The sequence below is a fragment of the Rhinichthys klamathensis genome, unplaced genomic scaffold, assembly GCF_029890125.1.
Source record: "Rhinichthys klamathensis goyatoka isolate OS25496 unplaced genomic scaffold, OSU_Roscu_1.1 h1tg000043l_1, whole genome shotgun sequence".
Lineage (NCBI taxonomy): Eukaryota > Metazoa > Chordata > Actinopteri > Cypriniformes > Leuciscidae > Rhinichthys > Rhinichthys klamathensis.
This window is the reverse complement of record NW_026606590.1, coordinates 1,034,044-1,054,549: the sequence shown is the minus strand read 5'-3', so window position 1 is coordinate 1,054,549 and position 20,506 is coordinate 1,034,044. Positions and strand designations below refer to the sequence as shown.

At 35.7% G+C, this 20,506-nt stretch overlaps 1 protein-coding gene across 1 annotated transcript in view; it reads left to right on the top strand.

The window, feature by feature from the left end:
* The window catches only part of LOC130082311 (MAM domain-containing glycosylphosphatidylinositol anchor protein 2-like), a 136,999-nt gene that overhangs the window by 101,870 nt on the left and 14,623 nt on the right, over nucleotides 1-20,506 (top strand). The window contains exons 9-11 of the mRNA XM_056247164.1: nucleotides 6,440-6,617; nucleotides 15,815-15,835; nucleotides 19,724-19,879. Coding sequence (XP_056103139.1) covers nucleotides 6,440-6,617; nucleotides 15,815-15,835; nucleotides 19,724-19,879 — 355 coding nt within the window. The remainder of the gene's footprint in view (nucleotides 1-6,439; nucleotides 6,618-15,814; nucleotides 15,836-19,723; nucleotides 19,880-20,506) is intronic.

Sequence of the window (20,506 nt, the reverse complement as noted above, 5' to 3'; positions counted from 1 at the left end):
AATCTAATGACATGACAAAAACATGATAAAATTACTAAAACATTCAACTAAAATTAACATGAAAACTAAAAATCAGATTCAAAATATTAATAACACTGATAGTTTTTATTAATTTATAGTGATTTTAGAACATCTAGTTAAACTTGGCAACTAGTTTACATTTTTTCATTTTTAATTTACATTATCATTACATTATTTTTAATTTACATTATCATTACATTATTTTAAATTTACATTATCATTACATTATTTTTAATTTACATTATCATTACAATATTTTTTACATTTACTTTGTCATTACATTATTTTTAATTTACATTATCATTACAATATTTTTTAAATTTACATTGTCATTACATTATTTTTAATTTACATTATCATTACATTATTTTAAATTTACATTATCATTACATTATTTTAAATTTACATTTTATCATTACAATATTTTTTAAATTTACATTGTCATTACATTATTTTTTAATTTACATTATCATTATATTATTTTAAATTTACATTATCATTACATTATTTTTAATTTACATTATCATTACAATATTTTTTAAATTTACTTTGTCATTACATTATTTTTAATTTACATTATCATTACATTATTTTAAATTTACATTATCATTACAATATTTTTTAAATTTACATTGTCATTACATTATTTTTTAATTTACATTATCATTATATTATTTTAAATTTACATTATCATTACATTATTTTTAATTTACATTATCATTACAATATTTTTTAAATTTACATTGTCATCACATTATTTTAAATTTACATTATCATTACATTATTTTTTAATTTACATTATCATTACAATATTTTTTAAATTTACATTGTCATTACATTATTTTTAATTTACATTATCATTGCATTATTTTAAATTTACATTATCATTACATTATTTTTAATTTACATTATCATTACAATATTTTTTAAATTTACATTGTCATTACATTATTTTTAATTTGCATTATCATTACATTATTTTAAATTTACATTATCATTACAATATTTTTTAAATTTACATTGTCATTACATTATTTTTTCATTTACATTATCATTACATTATTTTTTCATTTACATTATCATTACATTATTTTTAATGTACATCATCATTACAGTATGTCTCATTAGCGTGGTCAGAGAGCATGTCTGCGCTGTAAGCAAACGCGGGCTCGTTCGCCCAGTCCTCTCTCCGTCCACACAGATCACGGTAATCCGCTGTTTCTCTGCGTGAGTGAGAGAGCGAGGGCTCCTGGGTAAATAAGTGTCGGCCCCGGGCCCCGGATCTACTGTGTTCATCACCTCAGCTCTTCATAATGCACATGTACAGTCAGGGCCGTAGCTAGAGGATTCGGGGCCCCCTGAAAAAATATTGATGTGGGCCCCCACCACCCTCCACCAATATCATATACTGTACAATAGATGAACATGGAGGCCCACATATAACAGGAGATGGTGATGTTGTTGTAAACCCCCCCCCCCCCCCCCCCCCCATCAGTCTGTTATAATTCATAAATCAAAAAGTAAACATTTAGAAATTGACAAGAATGCAGTCTAATTAAAAAAATAAAACCATTTATTGCCTTATTTTTTAATAAAGATAATATGGAACTGGTAATATTATTAAATAAAGCGAATACATTTATTCATCCAAGTGCAGTGTGTTGTATTCGTGTTTTCTCGATGTTTTAAATATCATCAGCCGGCAGGTCAGATGCATAATGCAATGCGCCGTGACTCGTGTAATTTTTTTAAAACTCTAGTTACAATAGTGTAAAAAGACAGGAATTTAGACCACGTAATCATTCGGCCGATTGCGGCGCGCACCGATAATAAAAAATGACTGTACACGGCAGACTGTAGACGGAAGTTTTCTAATTCCCAGCGAAATAACAATATATAACCGGTCTTTAAGAACGTCTTGATCGACTGGGATACAACCACTCTCCTTGCCTCCCTCTCCGTCTTTTCCTGGCATTTCAGGTTCCCTGATTTGTTTTCTTTTCCCCGACATTTTTCAGTCAGTCAGTCTCCTGCTCTTCCACCAACTTCATCGTTAACTTCAGGCTGCCGCCTCAACTCTGATTGGTTCTGTTCACGAGCTGGGGCGGGACTTACAATTTTATTGGGTCCATCTGATGTTTGTCACTGACTCTGACTGAATAATTAATAAATACTTTAGGTCGGACTAAACCATTTTTATGGAGGTAAGAGAAGCAGATATTTGGAAAAATATTTACCCAAATTGCAAGTTTTTGTGGTTTTCATTTAAATTATTCATACAACAGGGGCCTAAATTGTATAACTGCTGGATTTTGTGGGGCCCCCTGGGCAGCGGGGGCCCCTATAATTGTCCCCACCTTTCACCCCACTAGCGACGGCCCTGTGTACAGTAGCAGGCTCAGTGATTGTGTGCTGGAAATATTAAATATGCCAAAGGTGCGCTGTAGTGTACTATTTCCAGTGGATATGTGCTTTTAGGTCAGTACTGCCTACTAAATTATATTTATCTATTTAATTATTTATTTATTTTGCACTCTTTACTCATGTCTTCATCATATGTTGGAAATAACACGCCAATGGTGTCCTGTAGTTCCAGTGGGTCCTAAATGCATGATTTTATTTAATTTTATATTTTGCATTCTTTACTCATGTCTTCGTGAGTGTTTTTTTATTTTATTTACTTATTTTGTTATTTAATTGTATTTTGCTTTCTTTACTCATGTCTTCGTGAGTTATTTTATTTCATTTTAAAATAAAATTATAATTATTTAAAAATATAAAAATAATTTTATTTCATTTTATTTATTTATTTACCTACGTATGTATTTAATTTTATTTTGAAATATTATGTCTTCATGAGTCATTGTATTTTATTTCATTTTATTATTTAGTTATTTAATTGTATTTTTCTTTCTTTACTCATGTCTTTGTGAGTCATTTTATTATTTTAAAATAAAATTACTCTTTTATTTATTTATTTATCTACTTATGTATTTATTTTTATTTCGCATTATTTACTCATGTCTTCATGTTTAATTTAATTTTATTAATTATTTATTTTTATTTTGCTTTCTTTACTCATGTATTTTATTTTTTACTTATTTACTTATGTATTTAATTTAATTTAGGTATTTTTGTATTTTTATTTTATTAATTGATTTATTTTTATTTATTTTTTGCACTCTTTACTCATGTCTTCATTACTAATTTTATTTACCTATTTTTATTTTGCTTTCTTTACTCATGTCTTTTATTTTTTTTACTTATTTACTTATGTATTCAATTTAATTTAGCTAGTTTTACTCGTGTCTGTGTGAGTTTATTTGATTTTTTTAGGTATTTTTTGTATTTTTATTTTATTAATTGATTTTTTTTTTTTTTTTTTTTTTTTTTTTTCACTCTTTACTCATGTCTTCATTACTAATTTAATTTTATTTACTTATTTTTATTTTGCTTTCTTTTCTCGTCTTTGTGATTTTATTTTATTTTATTGCATTGCATTTATTTGAATTGCCTTATTTTCCCAGTGCGTCTCTCCTGTGTGAAGCTCATGATCTTCAGTGTCTGCCACTAGAGATCTAGAGATCCAGCTCTGATTATCCCACATCTCGCTGGCTTTGATCAGGGAAATCTGCTTCTGAGGGCACATGAAGTGTGTGAGTCGAACTCGTGTTGCGAAGACGAGTGTGAGAACCTGCGTAGATGCAGTCGAGAACCGAATGTGTGTTTACTGTGTCAGAGTGAGCAATTTGGCAGATCGAGGCTTACTCGTGTCTTTGTGAGTCATTTTATTATTATTTTTACTTATTTACAGATCTATTTACTTTAATTTTGCAATTTTTACGCATGTCTTCATGAGTAATTCTATTTTATTTTTTTATTTATTTACACATGTATTTAATTTTATTTTGCCATTTTTACTCATATCTTCATGAGTAATTTTATTTTATTTTATTTTTGTATTTATTTACACATGTATTAAATTTTATTTTGCAATTTTTACTCATATCTTCATGAGTTATTTTATTTTATTTCTGTATTTATTTACACGTGTTAAAAAGGCAAAATAAAATTAAATAGATGTGTAAATAAATACAAAAATAAAATAAAATAGAATTACTCATGAAGACATGCGTAAAAAATGCAAAATAAAATTAAATACATGTGTAAATAAATACAAAAATAAAATAGAATTACTCATGAAGACATGCGTAAAAATTGCAAAATTAAAGTAAATACATGTGTAAATAAATACAAAAATAAAATAAAATTACTCATGAAGACGTGTAAAAAAGGCAAAATAAAATTAAATACATGTCTTCATGAGTAATTTTATTTTATTTTATTTTTGTATTTATTTACACATGTATTTAATTTTATTTTGCAATTTTTACGCATGTATTCATGAGTAATTTTATATTATTTATTATTTTTACATTTTACTTTTAAACTTTCTTTTTCTCATGTCTTTGTGATTTAATTTTTTTATTATTATTTTTTATATAGTTTTTTTTGTATTTTATTTTATTTTATTTTGATTACTATTTAATTGATTTCATTGAATTCATTGTATTTGTCAGTTCGAGGTCAGCTGGCCACGTTACAGCAGCCGTTTGAAGGAGAGCGGTCTCCTAATGTGCTAAAGCGGCCAGACTGGCGAGCTGTACTGGGACTGGCGAGCTGTACTGGGACTGGCGAGCTGTACTGGGACTGCTGGTGTTTACTGGTGTAACGGGGGGTTTGAGCTGAATCTGGCCGTGACTCAAACACTCTCTGATCCGGTTAACTCTCGCTCCTGCCTGGGAAACGGGGTTTGACAGGATCCGAAGGGCCGCCGGTGATTACCAGTAGCAAAACAGCACTTTACCAGTTAACTAAAGCTGTTTGCTCCCGAAACCAGCAGCTTTCAGCTTTAATTAGATCCGTTCTGCTCAAGCACGGGGAGTTTCCAGCATTAGTCTGCAGGCTCATCGCAGTGAAACTAATGTTTAGCTGATGGGAATGTGTTTTGCAGCAGGGATATTATTGCTCACTAAAATTAATTAAAACAAAAACCTTTAAAAAAAAGTAATTGCTTGAAATAAAATTAACATTAAAGACATAAACATATTTTATTTCAGCTTGTTGGCAATCAACATTTCTCGTGTTCGTTAAGCTTAACCTGCAGCACTGAAATAACTAAACTGAACTAAATTTAAATATGGTGGCAAAAGTAATGTTAGTAAATGCATTAACAAACACTGAGCATTACATTTGTTTTAGCATTTATTCATCTTAAATGTTAAATGTTAGTTAATAAAAATACAACTGTTCATTGTTAGTTCATATTAGTTCAAGTCCATTAAATAATAACAGATATAATATAATAACATTGAATAATGTATCAGTAAAGGTTCCGAAATGTAGAAGTAGTTAAAAAATAATGTAAAGTGTTATCAAAAGAAGATATTTTGACCAAACAAGATTTGGACCCCATTGACTTTCATTGTATGGACAAAAAAAAAAAACACAGACACTTCTCAAAATATGTTTTTTATGTCCCACAGAAGAAAGTTAAAGATGATACTGATCGCTTTGGTGAACTGTTCCTTTAATAACGTGCATGTAAGTGTGTGAACTGAAGCGGATTGAATCTGTGTTTATCTGCAGTGTGAATGTGCTTCACATTATGGCATTCTTCATCTGTGTTTAGTGTGTGTGATGTCCCTGTTTGAGGATGAATAAGTGAGTTCTTCTCTATATCAGTGTTCCTGAACTCCTGAAACGCCTCCATTGTAGTCTCGAGTTTCTCCCGGGAACGAACACGTCACAATATTCCTCATTATAATAATTAATGCGCAGAATAAAGGGGCGGGGCCTGGTTGAGTTAGTTAGTAGTGTGTTAAACTGGCGGTTATGGAAAGGGGCGGGGCCTGGTTGAGTTAGTTAGTAGTGTGTTAAACTGGCGGTTATGGAAAGGGGCGGGGCCTGGTTGAGTTAGTTAGTAGTGTGTTAAACTGGCGGTTATGGAAAGGGGCGGGGCCTGGTTGAGTTAGTTAGTAGTGTGTTAAACTGGCGGTTATGGAAAGGGGCGGGGCCTGGTTGAGTTAGTTAGTAGTGTGTTAAACTGGCGGTTATGGAAAGGGGCGGGGCATTTCCCAAACACACTCGAAGCGCTCGACCAATCACAACACACTGCTCCAGCCGACCAATCAGAGCACAGTGTGCTTTTCAGAAGGAGGGGCTTCATAGAGACAGGAAGTGAACAGAGCGTTACTGACAGACTGGGAAGAGAGGAGCCGCAACAATGGAGAATATGAGGAGAATAATCAACATTCAAGCAGGAGAACCTGTTCTAGTAGAGCCTGAAACATCATCGAGATAAAATGTCCTCTTTAATATCCTCACAGGACTGTGTTTCCCCTGATTTCTCCCTCAGACGGGGCAGCAGCGCTGGTGGGAGCAGGAGATCCCCGTGGAGGGGAACATCCAGAAGGGAGAGCTGATCACACACAACCTGACGGAGCTCATCCGACCCGAGGCCTACGTGGTCCGACTCACGCCGATCACTCGCTTCGGAGAGGGAGATTCGACCACCAGGATCGTCACGTACAGCGGTACGTCACGCATGAAACACACTGGGTTAAAAACAGCACAATTTGGGTTGTTTTCAACACAAGGGCTGGGTAAATATAAGACAGAATCATAGACTTTAAATAAATATGTGCGTAGTGTGTGTGTGACGTCACCTGTAGTGTTTCTGAAGAGCGTTTTCAAAGCCTAAAGTGGGCGGAGCCGGCCGTCGCCATCTTGGCCGCGTCACTCCTGGATAAACGAACATGTGCAGCGAGGCGGATTAGCTGAGGTGACGTGATGCTAACACACAGCAGACAAACGGCTAGCAGTGACATCAGCGGCAATCCACCTGTCACTCAAGTGGCCACGCCCTTAATTATGCAAAACTTTAAGGCTTAATATAATTTTAACGGATGAGTTATAAAAAAATTCACCCGCTCACAGTCGTCATGAAGGGCAACATTAGCGATATAGACCAAAACCACTTTTTGCACCAGACTGTAAACATGTTTTATTCTGCTGTAAAGTTGGGTATTTTAACATGGAGGTCTATGGGAGTGAGTCTGTTCTGCAGCCGGCCTCTAGTGGCCAGTGGAGGAACTGCAGTTTAACTCACAGAACACATGTTGGGTTAATTTTACCCAGCACATTGGGTTGTTTATTCATTGGGTTGATTTAACCCATTATACTGGGTTGATTCAGTTTTTACTATAGCACTAGCTTTTTTATTTTTTTTTACTTCATACATGAATTAATGTTTACGGATTAACTTAAATCCTCTAAACTTTAAAAATAAAAGAATAATACTCCACACAAACACTGGTTTGCATGATCATTCCAGAGTTCATGAGCTATTTACTATTGTTCAGTTGAGATATTTTTAAGTACTCAAGCTTTGGTACATGAAGGAGTCTCACCAAAGCTGCATTTAAATGATCAAAATACAGTAAAAATAGTGTAATATTATTGCAATGTAAATCATCTGTTTTCTATGTGAATATAAAGTAAAGTGTAATTTATTCCTGTGATCAAAGCTGAATTTTCAGCATCATTACTCCAGTCTTCAGTGTCACATGATCCTTCAGAAATCACTCTAATATGAGGATCTGATGCTCATGAATGGTGAATATTTTCACATTTTTGATACATTTTATTTATTTTTCAGGATTCTTTGATAAATGGAAAGTTCAAAAGAACAGCATTTATATGAAATAGAATCTTTTGTAACATTTTAAATGTCTTTACCGTCACTCTTGATCAATTTAATGCGTCCTTGATGAATAAAAGCAGTGTTTTAGTTGAAAAAATAAGGTTTAAATGTTCAAGAATAAGGTTAAGATCATTAGTTCAGCGCTGGAAGTGATTAGCTGATGAGAGTTCGGTGTTTGCGATCTGCTCGTTTGCAGCTTCAGTTTGATTGTGTTTCATGTGTTGGCTGCTGGTTAATAATTAATATGCGCCGTCTCTCGTGAAGATCAATCCAGAACAAAAGGAAAAAGTTTGGATGATGCAAAAGCAAATAATTAATTTCAGTATTTCGCTGAACTACAACAAGTACGTTTCCAGCTTTTCCACTTCCAATTTTGTACATTTAATTCAAAATTAATTGTTGTTTCTTTGTAATTATTTGTGAAATGTACTAGTATTTTCTGAGTGCAAACATTTCAAAGTAAATCCTAAACTGTGTTATTTTCAATGCATGAGAGAATAATGATTTTCATTCACTCGTGAGGGTTAAAATCACAGCCGTTTGCATTGATACAGCAAGATATGAAACCTACATATTATTATGTGTACTAAAATAAAGCACATCTTGTCCGCTGGTTCGAGGCCAGAGCTGAATGAAGTGTCTGTGTGCTTTCAGCATTTGCTTTTGTTGCGCGACCGACTCAAGAAGGTCTGAAATGAGGTTACTTGTTAATCTTTAATCTATTAAACATATTGAAACATGAAAGCGGATGGGATATTGTTTGCCGGGGTCGACTCTGGCTTAACGGAGATAAATAACGTCTACGTGACTTTGTTCTCTGCATTACGCCTGATTAGTCTGGCCTGGGAGTTTATAAAGTGGCCGATAATCAAATGCGGCTTTAAAACGGGTGTTTTATGTGACTGTGGGAAGCCATATAATATTAAACGTGATGTTGATCTTTCTTTAGTGTGTGTAATGTTGCTCTTTGAGGATGAACAAGTGAGTTATTCTCTATATCAGTGTCAGTGTTTCTGAAGTCCTGAAACGTTTCTTCCGGGAACGAACACGTCACAATATTCCTCATTTAAATAATTCATACGCAGAATAAAGGGGCGGGGCCTGGTTGAGTTCGTTAGTAGTGTTTTGAAACCAAGCGTCAACCTTCCGGTCTCTCTCTCGAATCCGACACTGAGTGAGTTAAACTGCAGTTCCTCCACTGGCCACTAGAGGCCGGCTGCAGAACAGACTCACTCCCATAGACCCGCATGTTAAAATACCCAACTTTACAGCAGAATAAACATGTTTACAGTCTGGTGCAAAAAGTGGTTTTGGTCTATATCGCTAATGTTGCCCTTCATGACGACTGTGAGCGGGTGAATTTTTTTTATAACTCATCCGTTTAAATTATATTAAGCCTTAAAGTTGTGCATAATTAAGGGCGTGGCCACTTGAGTGACAGGTGGATTGCCACTGATGTCACTGCTAGCGTTTGTTTGCTGTGTGTTAGCGTCACGTCACCTCAGCTAATCCGCCTCGCTGCACATTTACGTTTATCCAGGAGTGACGCGGCCAAGATGGCGACGGCCGGCTCCGCCCACTTTGGGCTTCGAAAACACTCTTCAGAAACACTACGGGTGACGTCACACACACACTACGCACACATTTATTTATAGTCTATGGTTGAAACTGGCGGTTATGGAAAGGGGCGGGGCCTGGTTGAGTTAGTTAGTAGTGTGTTAAACTGGCGGTTATGGAAAGGGGCGGGGCATTTCCCAAACACTCTCGACGCGCTCGACCAATCACAACACACTGCTCCAGTCGACCAATCAGAGCACAGTGTGCTTTCAGAAGGAGGGGCTTCATAGAGACAGGAAGTAAACAGAGCGTTACTGACAGACTGGGAAGAGAGGAGCCGCAACAATGGAGAATATGAGGAGAATAATCAACATTCAAGCAGGAGAACCTGTTCTAGTAGAGCCTGAAACTACATCAAGATAAAATGTCCTCTTTAACATCCTGATGTACTTAAGAAAACTGACCTGAAACGTGTAGATTCACGTTCCTCTTTCTCAGAAGCAAAACAGCCTTTAGAAATCTGCGTCTCATAATGGAGACGACAATCCTCTTTTCTTACGTTCTGTCTGAAACACAATGACACAGACGAGGAGGAGGAGGAGGAGGAGGAGGAGGAGGAGGAGGAGGAGGAGGAGGAGGAGGTGGCGTCTCAGTTTGCTGATTTCTCCACTTGCGGGTTGATAAAGCGCTAGACAAAAGAGCCCCTTCACTCTAGGAGAGATCTGTTTTATTCCTGAATGATAATATGATAATGTCGCCGCAAGAGTAAATGCATCATTTGGCATTTCTCAGAAATGATTCATCCTTCCTGTGAATCGACTGTCAGCGTTTATTATCGTCGTGTGGATTGTTCGAGGCGTCGCAAGTGTTCAGATGAATGCGGTTTGATGGATTTAATCCTCTAATGCTCATATTTATGTCACCCTGACACTAAAAAGCTCATGAAAAGCTTCATCTCGGATGTTTCCCGTCTTCTAAATCGATGACGTAATGTTCGTTTGTGTTTGATGCTTTATCTTACAGCTTTTATCTGTCGGTATAAAGTGATGCTCTTCGACGCATTATTGTTAAACTGTTAAATCTTATCCAGACAGTGATGGAAAAATAAACAAAGGGATTTAAGCAGTCGGCAGTGTAAAATTAATATTCCAAGTTGTTTTTCATCTACAGGTGAAACTCGAGAAATTAGAATATCGTGCAAAAGTTCATTTATTTCAGTAATTCAACTTAAAAGGTGAAACTAATATATTATATAGACTCATTGGGTCTCATTCATGAAACACGAGCAGAACGAATTTTTGTGTAAATCGTGTGTAAAGGTAAATTTTCGGATTCATTAAAATGTTCGTATTTTCCAAATGTTAGTTGGTACACAAGAAATCTACACCTGCTCTAGCCACGCGTAAATAGTGCGTTTAACATCTGAATGTTTTGCTCATTAATAACTAAGGCTGCATTTTAATTCACCTTAATCGGGTACATATTTGCACAGCATTTTGAAAAAATATTATATATAGTAATTACATACGGTTTTTCTTATTATGAGAGCCAGTAATAGCATCTGCGATGGTGGTCCTTCTCCAGTTTGAATACTATTTTTCCGAAGTGAACTAATTCGTTTTTTGCTCTCAAGCTTAATGTCGAACCATTTTCTTCTCACTTCTGGGAATGTTCGATTATTAGATGAAACTCCATTAACTGCATCTGTAATATGCTGCCAAGCTTGCTTTTTTTTAGGACCCGATACGCCTATGTACGCTTGAAAATAAAATGTGGCGTTTTGAATGAACTTCTGATAATAAAACTTCAATTTCTGCATCTGAGATTTTTTTTTTCATTCGTATTCATGTCATATATACATATGATGCCCATATATAGTTGTCAGTCGGATTTAATGGGCGGGATTTATGCTAATTGAGAATGAACGTGCACACGCATCCCATTTACGACTGATTGGAATTCATTAACACACACACACTTCACGATCACATCTGACGTTTACGAAGTATTTGTGAATCAGGAGAAGAGTTTTCGGGAAGGTCTCTTTACGCGCAAATCACTCGCATATTTACTCGTATATTTACGAATGTTTCATGAATGAGACCCATTATGTGCAAAGTGAGATATATTTTAAGCCTTTATTTGTCATAATTTTGATGATTATGGATTACAGCTTATGAAAACCCCAAAGTCAAAATTAGAATATTGTGAAAAGGTTTTCATATCTGTAAGCCATAATCATCAAAATTATAACAAATAAAGGCTTGAAATATCTCACTTTGCATGTAATGGGTCTATATAATATATTAGTTTCAGCTTTTAAGTTGAATTACTGAAATAAATGAACTTTTGCACCATATTCAATTTTTTTTAGTTTCACCTGTACGCAAGCTTACTGTTATGAATGTGCATGTTATGTTCTCAATGTTGCTGCAGACGCTATAGTGGACATTAGGCCGCTCGATTTTTGCTGAATAATTCTTATTTGCGCTTTCAAATGATCAGGATTGATCAACTCCACCATAAAAGCACTGTTGCAGAGCCATGTGATGTTTGTTTGCAGGATGTGTGGAAATCATTGTCTGTGGTTATTTACAGCATGCAACAGATGCCATTATATATATATTCTTCCCATATTCTCCAGACACGTTTGCTTTGAGATGATTTGTGATTAGCGTGTTTAATCGAGTGCATAAAAATCAATTCTTTCAGTTGGCAAAAGCATTTCATGAATCACTCCGCATTAACAAAGTTTGCGGTTACGCCGATGCGCCGCATCTATCCAGCGTGACAGAAATCGATCCCTGTGTGTCTTCATGGCGCTCTAGATTGTGTTTACAGCGAAAAGACTCACTGAAACAAGAGGCGTTAGTTACTCTGACCTTTACCTGGTTCACTGCGAGTGTTCGGCTGTTGTTTTGAGCAATAAAACTGCGGTGAAGACTTTACAGGTTCACCAGCTCAAACGGCTCTTCCCTCCTTTTATAATGTGAATTATTTATTGAACTTTCCATTACTGCATTCCTTCCGTTTACATGCACAAATAATAAATGTGAGATTGTAAGTGATTTCTTGAGCATGAAACTTGCATGAAATGTTTGTGAAGCTCTCAGAGTTTATAATGAGACTGTAAAGCGTCAGTCTTAATGCATTTATTATGTATTTCGGTGAATCATTCACATGCATATTTGATTGTGATCGGGTCATGCAGGTCAAACTTTATTACAGGCACTTTTTAATTCACTTTTTAAACTAACTTTAACTTGAAGATTCTGTTCAAGCTGTTGTTCGATTTTGACAGAAGTTGAGCTGAAAGAGAATCTGCTCATTGCATGTATTAGCAGAACATTTACTTTTAACACTGTTATAAATATTTGTATTAAAATTTATATTTAAAGACAGGTTTTTTTGTTATATTTACTAATTTTGAATAGATTTAACAATAAATCCAGGGGGAAAATGGCCTTTTAGGAACACATATATACATACACTCACCTAAAGGATTATTAGGAACACCTGTTCAATTTCTCATTAGTGCAATTATCTAATCAACCAATCACATGGCAGTTGCTTCAATGCATTTAGGGGTGTGGTCCTGGTCAAGACAATCTCCTGAACTCCAAACTGAATGTCAGAATGGGAAAGAAAGGTGATTTAAGCAATTTTGAGCGTGGCATGGTTGTTGGTGCCAGACGGGCCGATCTGAGTATTTCACAATCTGCTCAGTTACTGGGATTTTCACGCACAACCATTTCTAGGGTTTACAAAGAATGGTGTGAAAAGGGAAAAACATCCAGTATGCGGCAGGCCTGTGGGCGAAAATGCCTTGTTGATGCTAGAGGTCAGAGGAGAATGGGCCGACTGATTCAAGCTGATAGAAGAGTAACTTTGACTGAAATAACCACTCGTTACAACCGAGGTATGCAGCAAAGCATTTGTGAAGCCACAACACGCACAACCTTGAGGCGGATGGGCTACAACAGCAGAAGACCCCACCGGGTACCACTCATCTCCACTACAAATAGGAAAAAGAGGCGACAATTTGCAAGAGCTCACCAAAATTGGTCAGTTGAAGACTGGAAAAATGTGGCCTGGTCTGATGAGTCTCGATTTCTGTTGAGACATTCAGATGGTAGAGTCAGAATTTGGCGTAAACAGAATGAGAACATGGATCCATCATGCCTTGTTACCACTGTGCAGGCTGGTGGTGGTGGTGTAATGGTGTGGGGGATGTTTTTTTGGCACACTTTAGGCCCCTTAGTGCCAATTGGGCATCGTTTAAATGCCACGGCCTACCTGAGCATTGTTTCTGACCATGTCCATCCCTTTATGGCCACCATGTACCCATCCTCTGATGGCTACTTCCAGCAGGATAATGCACCATGTCACAAAGCTCACTGTACAATGAGTTCACTGTACTAAAATGGCCCCCACAGTCACCAGATCTCAACCCAATAGAGCATCTTTGGGATGTGGTGGAACGGGAGCTTCGTGCCCTGGATGTGCATCCCACAAATCTCCATCAACTGCAAGATGCTATCCTATCAATATGGGCCAACATTTCTGAAGAATGCTTTCAGCACCTTGTTGAATCAATGCCACGCAGAATTAAGGCAGTTCTGAAGGCGAAAGGGGGTCAAACACAGTATTAGTGTGGTGTTCCTAATAATCCTTTAGGTGAGTGTATATATATAATATATACATATAGGCTATATACATTTATATTTAAATGTATTATCAGATCCTCAGATTGTCTGTGTTGTTTTTCCTCTTGCTTTCGTTTACCATCCGCGGCTCATTTCATCATTTTTGTGAGGCACATTAATCCAGAAGCCAACATTTCATGACGTTACATCACATCCAAATGTTAACGATAATTAATTCATGTTTCTCTGGAGATCGCCGGTCAGTTATGAGTGGAAAACAATCACAGCGGTAATCTGAGCCGGAGGGAGTCAGAAGTGTGTTTTTGATCACGCGTCACGTGTGTCTGCTGTAGTTTCACACACTCTTTTGATCACAGACACGCTAAACCTGCTGAGGTGATTCGTTTGGTGCTTATATTAACATTTATGCTCATGATGGAGGCGTTTAAATGCTGTCAAGGTTTTCCACACTTCTGTTTGGAATTATTATTATTATTATTATTAAAATTATTTATATATATATATATATAGTTACAATGTTTAAAAAAAATCACAGTTTGTTATATTATATGTTATAATATACTATAAAAATAGTTGTTGTTGTTTCAAAAATTGCTTTACAATAAGGGTTCATTAGGTAATATGAGCTAACAATGAAAAATACTTCTAAATCACTTATTAATCTTAGTTAATGTTATTTTCAACTGACATGAACTAACAATGAACAGTTGTACTTTCAGCAAGCAAGCAACTTTATTTATATAGCACATTTACAGACAACAGATGTGCTTTACAACAATAATTGTCATTAAAATAGGGATACACAATATATCAGCCACTTATTTAATGTTACCGTTATCGGCCTGAAAAGAAAATTGGACTGATATATTAAAGCCGATAAATAATGTATTATTTCCTTCAGCTGAGACGCTTCGGATGCGCACTGTTCAACATGATGCTTTTGAATTGTTTGAAATATGATTGGAATCACTTAAAAAAAGAAAAATACAGTTCAGTGCAACATGTCTGTCATGTAGCCTTAATAAAATTATGATGAAAACATTATAATTGTGTGTTTGGGACGTGGATTTTAATTGTGAGACTTTAGTTTTTGTAATCAGGCTCTCAAAAAATACATAACAATTTGGATTTAAATTTATCGGCCGATATATCGGTTATCAGCTTTCAAATATGAAGAATTATCGGTTATCGGTATCGGCCAAAATTTTCATATCGGTGCATCTCTACATTAAAACCAAGATTTAATATTACAGGAAACATGGCAAACATGTCTTATTCAGAAGCTAAAGAAAATAAATCCGTTTTTAAATTAAAATCTTAGAAGTGGCAAAGAATAAGCTGACCTGACGTGGAGTGGGAGACTATTCCAGAGTTTAATGTCACTGTAACATTCATGTACTTCACGTCCAGAGAACATGTTTTATTTAAACTCACAGGCAAATAAAACTGAAGATCATCGGCAAAAAAAAAATACTATACTTTCAAAGAATAGAGGTCTGAGGAAGGATATCCGAGAGAACAGCAGCGGCCCCAGAACCGAGCCCTGAGGAACGCCACAAACTAGAGGAAAAGTCTCTTAGATTCATTGTTATTTAATGTTAGATTAACTAATGGATCCTTGTTGTAAAGTGTTATCTGAATATCATATGTTCTCATGTTTATTTTTCGTAATGTGTGAGAAGTGTGAATATTAAAGGTTTTGATTTTCGTAATTAAATTAAATCCAATTAGGGTCAATTTGGAACATATAAAGTTGATTATAATAAACTATATTTTTTCTCTTTTTCATTTTTTCTCTTCACAGCTCCAGTCAATCCTCATCTGAGTAAGTATTAATTTAACACTATTCTTTCTTTCTTTATCTATCTATCTGTCCGCCTCTATCTATCTATCTATCTATCTATCTATCTATCTATCTATCTATCTATCTATCTATCTATCTATCTATCTATCTATCTATCCATCCATCCATCTATCTCTCTATTCTTTCCTTCTTGTGTCTGGTTAGTTTTAGTTAGTCATCTGTTCTCTAGTTGTTTTCATGACTTTCATGAAAGAATCCCAGATGAAATATTCCCCCCTCTCTCTCTCTCTCTCTCTCTCTGCCAAGTCTCTACTCCTCGTCTCTCTCTCTCTCCCTCTCTCTGCCAAGTCTTTTCTCCCTCTCTCTCTCTCTCTCTCTCTCTCTCTCTCTCTCTCTCTCTCTCTCTCTCTCTCTCTCTCTCTCTCTCTCTCTCTGCCGAGTCTCTACTCCCCCTCTCTCTCTCTCTCTCTCTCTCTCTGCCGAGTCTCTACTCCCCCCCTCCCTCTCTCTCTCTCTATCTGCCGAGTCTCTACTCCCCCTCTCTCTCTCTCTCTCTCTCTCTCTCTCTCTCTCTCTCTCTGCCGAGTCTCTACTCCCCCTCTCTCTCTCTCTCTCTCTCTCTCTCTGCCGAGTCTCTACTCCCCCTCTCTCTCTCTCTCTCTCTCTCTCTGCCGAGTCTCTACTCCCCCCCTCTCTCTCTCTCTCTCTCTCTCTCTCTCGTCTGCTGGTTCTGTCCTCCTGATCTCCTGCATTAGTTTGGTCATCAGGGGTAAAACCTCCATTTAAATCCCCCGTAGTGAAGCGAGTGCAGGAGTCGAGAGGCGCTGGTCTTCAGCGAGGGACCGTAAGCCCACTTACTCAAAAAGCACTCCAGGCTGCTCCCCATCCGAAGGTCGCGGCGCGGATTTTAATAAAATCAATGAATATTTATCAACAAACAACACCTGCTGAATGCCAATGACTTGTTCCTCCAGATGAGTGTGAGATATGAAGAGTGTTTAGTAAATCAGACATGATTCCACAAGGGTCTGTTGTTGTCACTTTGAATGTCCCTGTACTGTGTGTGTGTGTGTGTGTGTGTGTGTGTGTGTGTTAATGGCAGACCTGTCGTCATGTACTCGCCCTCATGCTGTTGAAGAGTCTCTGAGATGCTTTTTTACAAACACACACACGGACACTATCAGGTCAAAAAGGCTTCATAACTGTCTTGTGCAGTATTTTTCAAGCGAGACACAGTGAGAAACATATGGAAGTTTGTTTCCGCCACAGAATAAAACATTTTAAAAGATAATTGCGTGATATAAAGTCAGAATTGCGAGATTTAAAGTCAGAATTACGAGATATAAAAGTCATAATTGCGTGATATAAAGTCATAATTGCAAGATATAAAGTCAGAATTACGAGATATAAAGTCAGAATTGCGAGATATAAAGTCAGAATTGCGAGATATAAAGTCAGAATTGCGAGATATAAAGTCAGAATTTAAAGTCAGAATTGCGAGATATAGTCAGAATTGCGAGATTTAAAGTCAGAATTGCGAGATTTAAAGTCAGAATTGCGAGATATAAAGTCAGAATTGCGAGATTTAAAGTCAGAATTGCGAGATTTAAAGTCAGAATTGCGAGATATAAAGTCAGAATTGCGAGATTTAAAGTCAGAATTGCGAGATTTAAAGTCAGAATTGCGAGATTTAAAGTCAGAATTTAAAGTCAGAATTGCGAGATTTAAAGTCAGAATTGCGAGATATAAAGTCAGAATTTAAAGTCAGAATTGCGAGATATAGTCAGAATTGCGAGATTTAAAGTCAGAATTGCGAGTTTTAAAGTCAGAATTGCGAGATATAAAGTCAGAATTGCGAGATTTAAAGTCAGAATTGCGAGATTTAAAGTCAGAATTGCGAGATATAAAGTCAGAATCGCGAGATTTAAAGTAAAAATTGCGAGATATTAAGTCAGAATTGCGAGATATAAAGTCAGAATTGCGTGATATAAAGTCAGAATTGCGAGATATAAAGTCAGAATTGCGAGATTTAAAGTCAGAATTGCGAGATATAAAGTCAGAATTGTGAGATATAAAGTCAGAATTGCGAGATATAAAAGTCAGAATTGCGAGATATAAAAGTTATAATTGCGAGATATAAAGTCATAATTGCGAGATATAAAGTCAGAATTGCGAGATATAAAGTCAGAATTGCGAGATATAAAAGTCATAATTGCGTGATATATAGTCATAATTGCGTGATATAAAGTCATAATTGCGAGATATAAAAGTCAGAATCGTTAGATATAAAGTCATAATTGCGAGATATAAAGTCAGAATTGCGAGATTTAAAGTCAGAATTACGAGATATAAAGTCAGAATTGCGAGATTTAAAGTCAGAATTGCGAGATTTAAAGTCAGAATTGCGAGATTTAAAGTCAGAATTGCAAGATTTAAAGTCAGAATTGCGTGATATGAAGTCAGAATTGCGAGATTTAAAGTCAGAATTGCGAGATATAAAGTCAGAATTGCGAGATTTAAAGTCAGAATTGCGAGATATAAAAGTCATAATTGCGTGATATAAAGTCATAATTGCGAGAAATAAAGTCATAATTGCGAGATATAAAGTCATAATTGCGAGATATAAAGTCAGAATTGCGAGATATAAAGTCATAATTGCGAGATATAAAGTCATAATTGCGAGATATAAAGTCATAATTGCGAGATATAAAGTCAGAATTGCGAGATATAAAAGTCAGAATTGCGAGATATAAAAGTCATAATTGCGAGATATAAAGTCATAATTGCGAGATATAAAGTCATAATTGCGAGATATAAAGTCATAATTGCGAGATATAAAGTCATAATTGCGAGATATAAAAGTCAGAATTGCGAGATATAAGTCATAATTGCGAGATATAAAGTCATAATTGCGAGATATAAAGTCATAATTGCGAGATATAAAGTCAGAATTGCGAGATATAAAAGTCATAATTGCGTGATATATAGTCATAATTGCGTGATATAAAGTCATAATTGCGAGATATAAAAGTCAGAATCGTTAGATATAAAGTCATAATTGCGAGATATAAAGTCATAATTGCGAGATATAAAGTCAGAATTGCGAGATTTAAAGTCAGAATTACGAGATATAAAGTCAGAATTGCAGATTTAAAGTCAGAATTGCGAGATTTAAAGTCAGAATTGCGAGATTTAAAGTCAGAATTGCGAGATATAAAGTCAGAATTGTGAGATTTAAAGTCAGAATTGCGAGATATAAAGTCAGAATTGTGAGATATAAAGTCAGAATTGCGAGATTTAAAGTCAGAATTGCGAGATATAAAAGTCAGAATTGCGTGATATAAAGTCATAATTGCGAGATATAAAGTCATAATTGCGAGATATAAAGTCATAATTGCGAGATATAAAGTCAGAATTGCGAGATATAAAAGTCATAATTGCGTGATATAAAGTTATAATTGCGAGATATAAAAGTCATAATTGCGTGATATAAAGTCAGAATTACGAGATTTAAAGTCAGAATTGCATGATAGAAAGTCAGAATTGCGAGATATAAAGTCAGAATTGCGAGATTTAAAGTCAGAATTGCGAGATTTAAAGTCAGAATTGCGAGATTTAAAGTCAGAATTGCGAGATGTAAAGTTGCAATTGTGTTATATTCAGAATTGCGTGTAAAAGTATAGATAAAAAGTCGCAATTACCTTTTTTATTCTGTGGCGGAAACGAGCTATGATAGAGACAGACTCAAATGTAAGACTGATAATCATCCACAACGGCTCCGTTCACCTTCATTATGTGAATAGAGCAGTTCAAAGGTTCTTGCAGTTGCACAGAATAACGTCCATATGTGTTTGGGACGCATGCGGATGAGTAAATGCTGAACTAACCCTGCTCTTCTTTCTTCTCCAGGAGAGTTTCACTGCAGCTTTGAAGAGGAGCCCATTTGCATGTTCACTCAGGACAAGAACGACGACTTTGATTGGATGAGACACAGCGCCGCGACCCGCGACACCAAATACACCCCGAACACGGGTCCCAGCGGGGACCGGGCCGGCTCAAAGCAGGGTACTCACTTAATAATGCTGGGTTAAAAATAACCCAACGACTAACCCAACTATGGGGCGGTATAGCAACACCTTCCCAACTGTGGGTTATTTTAACCCAATGCATTGGGTTAAAAGCCAGTTGGGTTAAAAGTAACCCAACAGTTAAGTTAACTATTTATTTTTACTTATGACATTATTTTAATAAATAAAATACACTTTGTTTTCAAATACAGATTGTCTATTTGTATAAGACATGAAATATGTCTTAACAAATATTGTTTTTTAATTACAAACTAAATATTGGGGAGTCTAGCATTTAATGTAAATATAGCCTATACATAATTGTGTACATAATTCAAAATACACAACAGTTACATACAACATACGTATTTAACCCAACAACCGGGTTATTACTAGAAATTACCCATCGATTTTAAAAATGACCCAACATTTTTTGAAAAATAACCCAATATAGTGACCCAATATGTGTAACCCAACGTTTTTTTTTTGTGTGTGTGTGGGTAACCCTCCTGTCCGTACGACGATCCCTCAATCCTTTACGAAATGGTCATTTTGTCATAAGAAGCTTATCTTCTTTCCGGAGGGAAACTTCTGGAATATCCCACCCGAGAGACTCGCGCCCAAA